This window comes from Mustela nivalis (assembly GCF_964662115.1).
Source record: "Mustela nivalis genome assembly, chromosome: 2".
Taxonomy (NCBI): domain Eukaryota; kingdom Metazoa; phylum Chordata; class Mammalia; order Carnivora; family Mustelidae; genus Mustela; species Mustela nivalis.
Genome location: NC_139021.1, coordinates 160,752,947 through 160,764,634, shown reverse-complemented (window position 1 = coordinate 160,764,634; position 11,688 = coordinate 160,752,947). Strand labels below are relative to the sequence as shown.

Genomic DNA, 11,688 nt, shown 5'->3' with positions numbered 1-11,688 from the left:
TTTATTACTAGGTATTTTATTGTTTTTGATACTATTGTAAATGGGATTGTTTTCTTAATTTCTCTTTCTTATCATTGGTTATTAGTGAATGGAAACACAGTGATTTCTGTGTATTAATTTTGTATCTTGCTACTTCACTGAATTCATTTCTTTTTTAAGATTTTATTTAATAGTGAGCGTGCAGGTTGCGGGGAGGGGTAGAGGGAGGAGCAGATTCCCCGCCGAGCAGGAAGTCCAATGTGGGGCTCCATCCCAGAACCCCGAGATCATGACCAGAGCTGAAGGCCGGCACTTAACTGACTAAGCCACCCAGGCTCCCTTTACTGAATTCATTTATTAGTTCTAATTAGAATTTTTTTGGTGGAGTTGTTAGTATTTCTCTATATAATATCATGTCGTATGCAAATAGTGACAACTTACTTCTTTCTTCTGAATTTGGATGCCTCTTCTGTATTTTTTAATATGCTTTTTATCTCATTAATCTTAATTCATTTTATCCAGTATAGTGTGCATTTCAGGTTTTTTCTATCCTAGAAGTTCTGTTTGGACTTCTTTGTAATGTGTCTGTTTCTTTCCTCATTGTATTTGTATTTTCCTCAATCTTCCTGAGAATACGGAGCATATTTACAGTTGTTTTAATGTCCTTTTTTGGTAATTCTGCTAATTTTCCTTCATTTTTTTTTTTTAATTTAAAGATTTTATTTATTTATTTGACAGACAGAGATCACAAGTAGGCAGAGAGGCAGGCAGAGAGAGAGGAGGAAGCAGGCTCCCTGCTGAGCAGAGAGCCCGATGCGGGACTCGATCCCAGGACCCTGAGATCATGACCTGAGCCAAAGGCAGCGGCTCAACCCACTGAGCCACCCAGGCGCCCCTTCCTTCATGTTTAGATCTGTTTCTATTGACTGGTTTTTCTCTTGCCTATTTGGTCTTATTTTTCTGCTTTGAATGCCTGGTAATTTTTAAATTTTGGACATTGTGATTTTAATATTGTTAGTGCTTGATTTTGTTATTTTATATAATGTTAAACTTTGTTCTAGAATGTGGTTATGTTATTTGGAAATCAGCTTTATCCTTTCAGGTTTGCATTTAAGGGTTGTCAGAGGAGGTTGAGAGCCATCTTTAATGTAGGCTAATTTGGCCCCATTGCTAACGTAGTACCCATCTGCAGACTTTGACAACCAGGATATGAGTAAGTCTTTCTACACTTGCTGGGGGAAAAACAAATTATTTTATTTGTGGAGCCCTCTGTGAGCTTAACAATTTCTTTTCCTTTCTAATAGTTCTTTGTTTCCAGCTCTGAGTATTTTCCTCTTTGATCTATATATGCAGATCAGTATTCAAAAAAAGATGTAGGGGATGTCTGGGTGGCTCAGTTGGTTAAATGTCTGCCTTCGGCTCAGGTTATGATTCCAGGGTCCTGGGATCGAGTCCAGCATCAGGCTCCTTGCTCAGTGGGGAGTCTGCTTGTCCCTCCCCCTCTGCCTCTACCTTCTGCTCGCACTCTCTCTCTTTCTCTCTCTCGCTCTGTGCATCTCAAATAAATAAATAAAATCTTAAAAAAAAAGATGTAAGATGACCCTTCTGTAGACCTCCAGAGTTCTTTGTTTTTTACTCCTTCTTCTACAGTACTCTGCCCCACAAATTCTAGGTACCTTGGCCTCTCCAAGTGTTGATCTCTATGTCTTTGGCTTGGCAAGACTTCTGTATTCTATATAGGTTCCTCCTCCTGCCCCACAGGCTAGAAACTAATCCATGCAGTAAGCTGGGGTAATCATTGGGCTCACCTTGTTTTTTTTCTTCAGGGATCACTGTTGAATATGCCTGTAGTCCAATGTCTGGTAGTTGTTGTTTCATCTGTTTTGTCCAGTCACTTAAGGTAGGAGGGTAAATTATGTTTTGTTCTTCTGTCTTGGCTAGAGGAGGAAGGCTCACTGAAACACTTTTGATGAAGGCACACATTTAATATTCTTTTTTTTTTAAATTTTTAATTTTTTATAAACATATATTTTTATCCCCAGCGGTACAGGTCTTTGAATCACCGGGTTTACACACTTCACAGCACTCACCAAAGCACATACCCTCCCCAATGTCCATAATCCCACCCCCACATTTAATATTCTGATGACATTAATTTGGTGCAGTGAAGTCTGCTGAGTAGGAAGACTTCCAAAGGAGCTGCCCTGAACCATAAATGATACCATATTTTGAAGTGTTTTTTTTTTATTAAAAAGAAAGATAATTATAAATACTAAAGAAAAATAAAAATCAAAATGGAAAAGATAAAAAAAAATTTATAATCTATCTAGTGCTGTGATTGTTTTCATTGTTGTATATTAGCCTACATGTATGCATAGTTTTACATAGTTGTAATCATGTTATCCTTCTATTTTGTGTTTTTTAAAACATGTGTCATAAAATATTCTTTTTTTGTAATTTTCTTAAATCTTTCTCTGTCTTTTTTTGTACAGTGTGGGTTCAGTTTATTTAACCATTCTTTTCATGGAAATTATGGTTGTTTCCAGTTTTTACTATTACTTACGTCTCTTTTTAAAATGGCTGTGTACTATGTTATTTTTGTGAACCATAATTTACTACATAAAAGATTACCTTAGCTTGAGGCTTTTAGGGCATTTTGAAATAATTTTGTGTTTAAATTTGGTAACAGAAAAGAATGTAAAAGCCTATGGCATTTGCAAAGGAAATGCAGTGATGAGGTCATCTGGTTCTTGTTCTCTAAGGAACAGAGCTGACAGAATGTTACAGAGAAATAATCCATGGACAGAGTTAAATATCTCACTGAGATAAGGAAAGGAAAATTCAACTCAATTCCATAAATGTTTTGGTCCCCACCCTCAGAGAATTTATGATCTCGTGGAGGATCTAGTGAAACACATCTAAGGAGTTTCACAGTTGAGTTGGAAAAGATCTGTCTGACCTGCTGAAACAATTGTTTTCATTACATGATTAAACTTGCACATACACTGGGTGAAACCGGATTTCAGATAGAGGAGCTTTGACTTGGAACTATACCAACTTCCCCTGCCCTAAATCCTGTAAATTAGAAAGGCAGTGTTCTGATAATATGTTTTATTAAGGCTTCCTTACTCTCTTTCATAAAATTACATGAATTTATAAAAATGAGGTATTGCTAGAAGAGATGCAGAGCAGCCAGATGAGTTTTCTTTCCCTGTTACAGCCATAGGCCTTCCCTCAGATTTAGCTGCTGCTGTTTCTTTTCCTGGCTGGAATACTGGTCAGGAGTAGGTAGTGATGGTTCTCAGGTATAAAGTTCCTAAGCAGATTGGTTATACGTTTCTTAATTTCTTTTCTTTTCTTTTCTTTTTTTTTAAAGATTTTATTTATTTATTTATTTGACAGGCAGAGATCACAAGTAGGCAGAGAGGTAGGCAGAGGGAGAGGAGGAAGCAGGCTCCCGCTGAGCATAGACCCCTGACGCGGGGCTCGATCCCAGCACCCTGGGATCATGACCTGAGTTGAAGGCAGAGGCTTTAACCCACTGAGCCACCCAGGTGCCCCACACATTTCTTAATTTCTTAATGTAATGTTGTTAGGCTCTACTTTTCCTTCCTTTGGAGAAGTCTCAGATATATTCAGTCATTTGTTTGGGAGGCCATTTATTTAAATACTAATAGCTAATATACGACATTTACTGTGTGCCAGGCACTGATCTAAGGGTTTATATATATTAATTTATTTCATTTTCATAAGAGTCCTTTCATGTAAGTATTGCTGTTACTGTCGTGGTAAATGGCAAGTGCAGGAATTGGGCTCTGACAGTTGGCTTTAGGGTTCATACTCATAACCATTTACTCTTAAGTACATGCTCTAGAGTCATACCCTCAGGTTCAAATTCTGGCTCAGTTACTTACAACTGTTTGGATGACTTAGATCAATTATTTGTCTCCTTTTAGTCTGTTTCCTCATCTCTCTATCTTTTATATAACCTAACTTTGTTCACTTCTTGGAACATAGAAAACTTGGCTCTTATTAAGTATTCCTTCATTAAAAACATATACTTGGGAGTGCCTGCTTTGTGCTTGCTCTTCCAAGGAGCAGTTGTGCTGGTTTGTCTCTTTTCTGAAATGGTATCAATACTATAATGTATGGTCCTGAAGCTCTTAGCTGACTGAGGTTGTTCTGTCTTTCCATCTTCTTTCCTTTTACTGCTGGATGTGGAAAAGAGAGAGAACTTGGTCAGAAAAGAGAAGGCTATTCCTCTTGATTCATGTTGCAGGTCACACAGTTAAGTTATAGTAGCTAAAGCAGGTTATTCCTTGACTGAAACATGACTGTCCTCTATCTGACAAGATAGTTTGCCCTGTTTGACCCAGCTGAAACCTTTAGGGGAAAGTTAAGTATGGAGCAGGAGGGGATACTTAACCAGCCACGTCCACTAAATCAGCCATTAGAGCAATGATAAATGTGGCTGCCAGGTTAATCTTACCTTACCACCTCAATGTAGATTTTAAATGAATGTAAAACCTAAGCATGGAAACCTGTTAGTAGGGAGTTGATGGAGGGGAACCCAAGGCAGAGGAGTATTTTGATAGGATGTGAAAAAAAGCTAGAGAAAAAAAAATCCTGGTGAAGGTAGTTGAGAATAAGCCCTTATATTTTTCTCTAAGATGAGGAAGTTTTAAATGGAGTGTTGTTGTAGGCTCTGGTTATTCTAATAAAGCTATTCTGAGATGTGTCTTTATTCCTTATTTTTGTGTTTTATACTGGGGGTCTAACAGATCTTTTTTCTTTTCTTCCTTATAGTCCTGAGGCTTTCTACCAATGCAGGCCAGTGGAAAGAAGCAGCTAGCAAGGTGACCCATGCATTGGTTAATATCAGGTAAGGAATGAGAACTTACCTCTTTCAGCATTCCTTGGCTCATCCTGAGGTTTATTGTACCTTGCTGAGTGGAGTGTGTTGATCACCACTGCTATTTTAAGCCCTGATGTCTGTAGGAGTGGAAGAAATGTCTTACTTGATCAAGAAAAGCAGGAGTGCATGAGACTTTCATATTGTCATATTGAAATAGCTCACAGTGCTGTTCTGAGAATTTTCATACCAAGACATGGTTGCAAGCCCTTTTCAGGCATCTTTGTTGCCAAAGTGTTTTCTGTGTATAAGCCATCTGAAAGCTTTTCTCTGAAAATTTTTTTTCTGCCATTCTCTGTGAGTTCAGGGAATGATTCATGGGGATCTGGAACTTTGACGTTTTGCTTTACATGGCTCTTTCTATTTGCGGTAAACAGAGGCAAATGGAGCTCATGAGGCTAAGTTATTTTAGGTTCCTTATGAAACAGCAAAGCAATTACGGAGTGCTATATGTATTGGATAAAATTAAGTCAGACATGGAGTTTGGCTTAGGGTCTTGAGGAAATACCACACACCCACAGGAGTGAGCTGTTCGTAAATGGAGAGAATGTGCTTTCAGTATCATGAAATACCAAGCTGACTTTTCTTACATTCCTCGTTCCCTTTGTGCCTATCATTTCCCATTTTCTCAACACTTATTAAATTGTTCTTGCAAACAATTGAAAAATTAAACTTGAGTAGAAGAGGCAAACCCAACAGATGGGGAAACTTGATTTAGCTCCAGATATAAGCCTTGCCAGACATTCCCAGCGATGGTAATGCACATCTACAACTTGGTATAGATTCTGATGTGTGACAGGTCTGGGATTTAATGTTTATTTACAGATCTTTCTTTTCTTTTCCTTCCTTTTTTATTTATTTTTTCTTTCTTTCTCTCTCTCTCTCTCTTTTTTTTTTTTTTTCCTGAAGTAAAATGTCCTATAGTGATTTACAGTGGCATTTGGCACGTCTGGGAACAAAAGGAGAAGTGTGAAATGTGTATGTTGGGAGAGCTGGAATGAGAGGGCCTAAGGGTGAGATGTGCTAACAAGACTGCACTGAAGGTTAATCTGCCTTACCTGACCCCAGAGACATTTTGCTGCAAACATAGTTTTATAAATCTCACAAATGCATATCTGTACCTAGCAAATAAACCAGATACTGTAGTAAGGCCTTATGATAAATGTGATTTTCTATAAAATCAGGGATTACAAACTGCCTTCTCCCAAATATCCCTTTGTGACCCAAGGGCCGTATGACAAATGTGGGTGTTTGAAAGAAGCTCCAGATTCTGGGCTAGAGTTTGAAGTTCATATGGATATAATTTATGTTGTGTTTATTTATTCATGTATTTACTTAGGCTTTCCAGGCAGCTCCTTTTCATCTGGGACCTGTTTCCTTGATCACATTCCTTTATGCTTGCTTTATCTCCTGCTTTGTTGCTTTCCCTTTCGGTGGCTTCTGACTTGGCTGCTGTCCTTATTCTTCCCAAGGGCCATCAAACAGTTGATTTAAGCTTTTGGCCTATGCTTTTTGTGAATAGCCTGGGAAGGACTAGGCTGAACTTTGAGTGGATGCCTATAACTATCACCTCTTTCTTCTCTTTGCAAGTCTCCATCAGGCCTCTACCTTCATTTTCATTCCTCACATTTCTTTAATGAACTTGCTGCAGGGAATAATTAGCTCATCTTCACTGTCACTAATGAATTAGACTTGGAGTATATGTCAAAAGTATCAAAGGGCACCTGGGTGGCTCAGTTCGCTAACTGCCTTCGGCTCAGGTCATGATCCTGGAGTCTCAGGATCGAATCCCACATCAGGCTCCCAGCTCCATAGGGAGTCTGCTTCTCACTCTGACCTCTCCTCTTATGCTCTCTCTCACTTTCTCTCTCTCAAATAAATAAAATCTTTTAAAAAAAAATGTATCAAAGATCCAGTCAGCTTTCTCAAGAGATTACTGGAAAATGTGTTTGTCACTTACCACACTAAGGCCAGATCAGGGCAAAATAGTGGTAATGCTAAGCCAGCTAAAGATTACTTTTTTCTTTTTCTTTCTTTTCTTTCTTTCTTTCTTTCTCTCTCTCTTTCTTCCTTTCTGCCTTGCTTTCTTCCTTCCTTCTTTCTTTCTTTTTTTTTTTTTTTTTTTTTTTAAGATTTTACTATTTATTTGGCAGAGACAAAGCGAGAGAGGGAACACAAGCAGGGAGTAGTGGGAGAGGGAGAAGCAGGCTTCCCTCCGAGCAGGGAGCCCGAAGCGGGGCTTGATCCCAAGACCCTAGGATCATGACCTGAGCCGAAGGCAGACGCTTAATGACTGAGTCACCCAGGCGACTTTTTTTCCTTTCTGACACTTATTTCCCTTAATAAGTGCTAAGTTTTGTGCTCTTTTATATACAATCTTCTTCAATATTCAAACTCCATAGAGTGTATCATAAACTTTTTAAAAAAAATACTTTTTACCAATGAGAAAACAGTCTTAAAGATATTGTGAATTGCAGGAAATCCCACAGTTGTTGTCTGACAAACCATAACACATACCCTCCCCAGTGTATATTTTTAAGTAATCTCTGCACTCAACTTAGGGCTCAAATTCCCAACCCTAAGATCAAGAGCCATATGCTCCACGGACTGATCCAGCCAGACACCTGGACTGAGCCAGCCCAGCACCCTAGGGCTCCTTCTTTCATGTCATAATGGCTCCCATTGAGTTGCCTCCAAGGCTACCATGGAGGTAAAAAGAACAATCAGCATGATGTACTGAAAGGAGCATGGAAATTTTAGTTAGAGAAGCTGGATTTAAAATTTTTGTCTTGGGGCACCTGGGTGACTCAGTGGGTTAAAGCCTCTGCCTTTGGCTCTGGTCATGATCCCAGGGTCCTGGGATGGAGCCCTACATTGGGCTCTCTGCTCAGCAGGGAGCCTGCTTCCCCCTCTCTGTCTGCCTCTCTGCCTACTTGTGATCTCTGTCAAATAAATAAAATCTTTAAAACATTTTTTTTTTGTCTCTACCACTCAATTTGTGACCTTGAGCAAGTTATTTATCTTCTACGGACCTCTTTCCACTATCTATAAAATGAAGATGATGATGATTATCAATTCCTTCATGGGGAAGTAGTTGTGAGAATTATATAACATATGTGACGGGACTTAGTTAACTATAAAATACTGGCCTGAAGCATAATGTATTTAAGAGTCATCCCTTTTGTAGTATGGGTCAGAATTTCCTTCCTTTTAAAGGCTGATTAATATCCCATTGTATGTATATGCCATGTTTTTTAAAAATATTTTATTTATTTATTTAACAGATAGAGACCACAAATAGGCAGAGAGGCAGGCAGAGGGAGGGGGGGGAAGCAGGCTCCCTGCTGAGCAGAGCGCCTGATGCAGGGCTCTATCCCAGGACCCTGAAATCATGACCTGGGCCAAAGGCAGAGGCTTAACTCACTGAGCCACCCAGACGCCCCTATGCCATGTTTTTTTAATCCATTCTTCCATTGATGAAATCCCAAGAGGGTTGCTACCACTTTTGGTCATTGTGTTTTGGTTATTTGTACATGGGTGTACAAATATCTGTCCAGTCCCTGCTTTCACTTCTCTTGAAAAGCATATACCTTGAAGTGGAATTGGTGCATCATATGATAATTCTGTTTAGTTTTTTGAATGATTGCCATACTGTATTTAGGATTACCATTTTGAGCCTTCCTTAGAATGTTTCCTAAGTATGTCTTCATTTGTCCCTTCTATGAAAGTTAAGATGTTATCCTTAACCTGGAAAGATGTTTTGCTTTAGGTAGATTTCGATGCTTTGAACGAGGGTGGTATAGGGAGTTTCTTTTCTCAGAGTTAGTGTTCTCTTAGCTGAGGGTGAAATGTGGTATGCCCAAGTCTGCAATCCACTCCAGCAGTAATGAGTGCTACCTTACGCTCCTTCAGTTTTTTCTAAGAGCTTGTGTTGTGCATCCATGACACTACTAACTTTGGGTGGTTTAGAAAACAAGAAACTGTCAGAAAATTGGACCCATGGGTCTCCCAGGGATACTATGGGATGTTTAACTATTGGCCACCAAGCTTATTAATAAGGATAAAGTATACAAAGACTTAAAAGTAAAACTGTGATAGTGTGCAACACTTTCTTCTGTTCTTAGAGAGATTATTGGTACTGATCTCACAGCTGGAAAAGATTCTAAGGCAGAGTAAATGAACTCTTAGCCACCTCTTCTATAGTATGTTCTTCAATAACCCTGGAAAATGTTTGGGTTGCATGTGAAATTATCAGACATCTAACAGCTGAGAGGACCTCAAGCTGGTTTGGTGGTTGATGACAGCTACAAGTTAAGTCTTTGGAATCTTCTGGGATGCAGTATATCTAATGGCAACCCTAACATAGTATCTTACCAGCAGGTGAAAGGCAGCAGAAAGGCAGCAGACTTTAATGTTCTTTGGAGTTTAGATTGTGACAGTGAAAATTCAAAGTGCTTCCACATGCTTAGAGGCCTAAATTTACTCAAGTGTCAGTCTGTTTGCTTTTCACTTGTCTTTCGTGGCTTAGTCATGCCAGTTCTTTAATTGTCAGAGTTATTTGTGTTTAAACAATTTGTCTGTCTCTTCCTGTTTGATCCTTCAGATTCTTAAAATGCAGCTGCTTAGAAGCTGCTGTTTTTTAAATTGAAGTATAGTTGACATACAGTGTTCTATCAGTTTTAGGTGCACAGCGTAGCAGCTCAACAATTCTATCCATAGTGCAGTGCTCACCATGATAAGTGTAGTTATCATCTCTCACCATACATAGTTATTTCAGTATTTTTTTTTTAAAGATTTTATTTATTTATTTGACAGAGAGAAATCACAAGTAGATGGAGAGGCAGGCAGAGAGAGAGAGAGAGGGAAGCAGGCTCCCTGCTGAGCAGAGAGCCCGATGCGGGACTCGATCCCAGGACCCTGAGATCATGACCTGAGCCGAAGGCAGCAGCTTAACCCACTGAGCCATCCAGGTGCCCCAGTTATTTCAGTATTATTGATTATATTCCCTATGCTGTACTTTTCATCTTTGCTTTTATTTTGTAACTGAACATTTGTACCTCTTAATCTGCTTCACCTATAATATCCATCCCCCTTCCCACACCCATCTGGCAACCACCAGTTTGTTCTCTGTATTTATGGTCTGTTTTTGTTTGTTTGCTTATTTGTTTTGGTTTTTAGATTTCATATGTAAGTGAAATCATATAGTATTTGTCTTTTTCTGTCTGACTTACTTCACTTAGCATAATACCCTCTAATTCATCTATGTTGTTGTCAGTGGCAAGAGCTCAGTCTTTTTTAATGGCTGAGTAATATTCCATTGTATGTGAATATATATGTATACATACCACAAATTTATCTGTTTATCTCTTGATGGACACTTGGGTTGCCTCCATATCTTGGCCAATGTAAATAATACTGCAGTAAACATAGGGGCGTGAATGTTTTTCCAAATTAGTGTTTTTGAGAAACGATTTATTTTTAAGTAGCTTTCATTCCTGACGTGGGGCTTGAACTCATGACCTTGAGATGAATGTACTGACTGAGCCAGCCAGGTGCCCCGAAATTGCTATTTTTATTGAAATACCTGATGTCAGTAATGTACAGGGCCCTGTGTTTGTTCCTTCCCATAGGTGAGTTGTTCCTTTGTTTTGCCACAAGAAAAATAAAATATTACTTTAAAATTCTACTTTGTATAATTGTTACTTTAGCTGCCTTCACAGATCAGCTGGTCCTGTAAGGGCCTATTTAGCCAGAGCAACTCCATCTGGTTAAACAGTGATTTTGTTGTTTATGCAGTAAAACTTAAACTGACCCTACTCCTCCTCCCTCAGGGAACTTACTTAAAAGCAAGTCCAGGAAATCAGTCCCAGGTAATAAAGCCCAAATACTAGGGCGGGTCAGGCCAGGTGGAGACACCCAATCAATGGGGTGTGCATACTGTCTTCCTAGCTACCAAGGAGTGTCGGTCCCCGCCATTTGGGCGCCAATTCTGACCAAGGTGATAGGCTAGTTCAAATATCTACAAGATAAATTGTAATTCAATTGGCCACCATGTGTGACCTAGCATGACTATGCAGCTTTCTTTGTGTGTTACAATCTCACTGGCCACCTGCACATGGCCAGGCCCAACCACATGGCCTTTGCTCTATAAAAGTTAGTCTGTAAGGCAGGGAGGGGTCCCCTCTTTGTAAGAGACAGCCCCGACTGGTTGGTTTGACTATTGGTTTGATTCTCGATGCTTGGCGCAAAATAAAGCTTTGCTTGACCTTTGCTTTCTATCAGTCTCGCTCCTTTGATCACGGACTTATCATTGGGGGACCTTTCAGTCCACAAAGGAAAAATACTCTGAGGGGCCAAATGCAGGACTGGAAGGAAAGCATTTGGGAGGTTTTGCTTGGAGACTTTTATGCTAAGTATCTCCTGCCACCACTTAGCAGGTTACCCTAGCGAGATCCTGTACTTTAGGAAGATGTCTGCTGACTATTAACCTAATTAGTCAAAAGAGAAAAAGAAAAATGTTAGACTAAAATCTGACCTTCTTCTAATCAAACAACTTTCAAGGTAAGTAATTTGAAGCCCTTAATGAATCTACCGAAGTTAACATCTTAATGCTTTTCACTTAATTAGCATTTTATTAGCACCACGTTCACAATCCTATTCTCTGGTTGCTCACAGAAATAGTGGCTGAATCACTGCAAATAGGTTTTTTCCTGATCTGTAATTTTCTTAAGGTGGGTGAAGTTTTAACTCTGTGATTAATATATTAAATTTTTCCTATATTAGGAGTGCACTAACGT

The 11,688-nt window shown here is 39.2% G+C and overlaps 1 protein-coding gene across 2 annotated transcripts in view; it reads left to right on the top strand.

Annotated features, from left to right (window-relative positions):
• The window catches only part of ARMH3 (armadillo like helical domain containing 3), a 184,172-nt gene that overhangs the window by 94,338 nt on the left and 78,146 nt on the right, over positions 1-11,688 (top strand). For both annotated transcript variants that reach the window (XM_082722373.1, XM_082722374.1), the window contains exon 23: positions 4,786-4,861. In XM_082722373.1, coding sequence (XP_082578499.1) covers positions 4,786-4,861 — 76 coding nt within the window. The remainder of the gene's footprint in view (positions 1-4,785; positions 4,862-11,688) is intronic.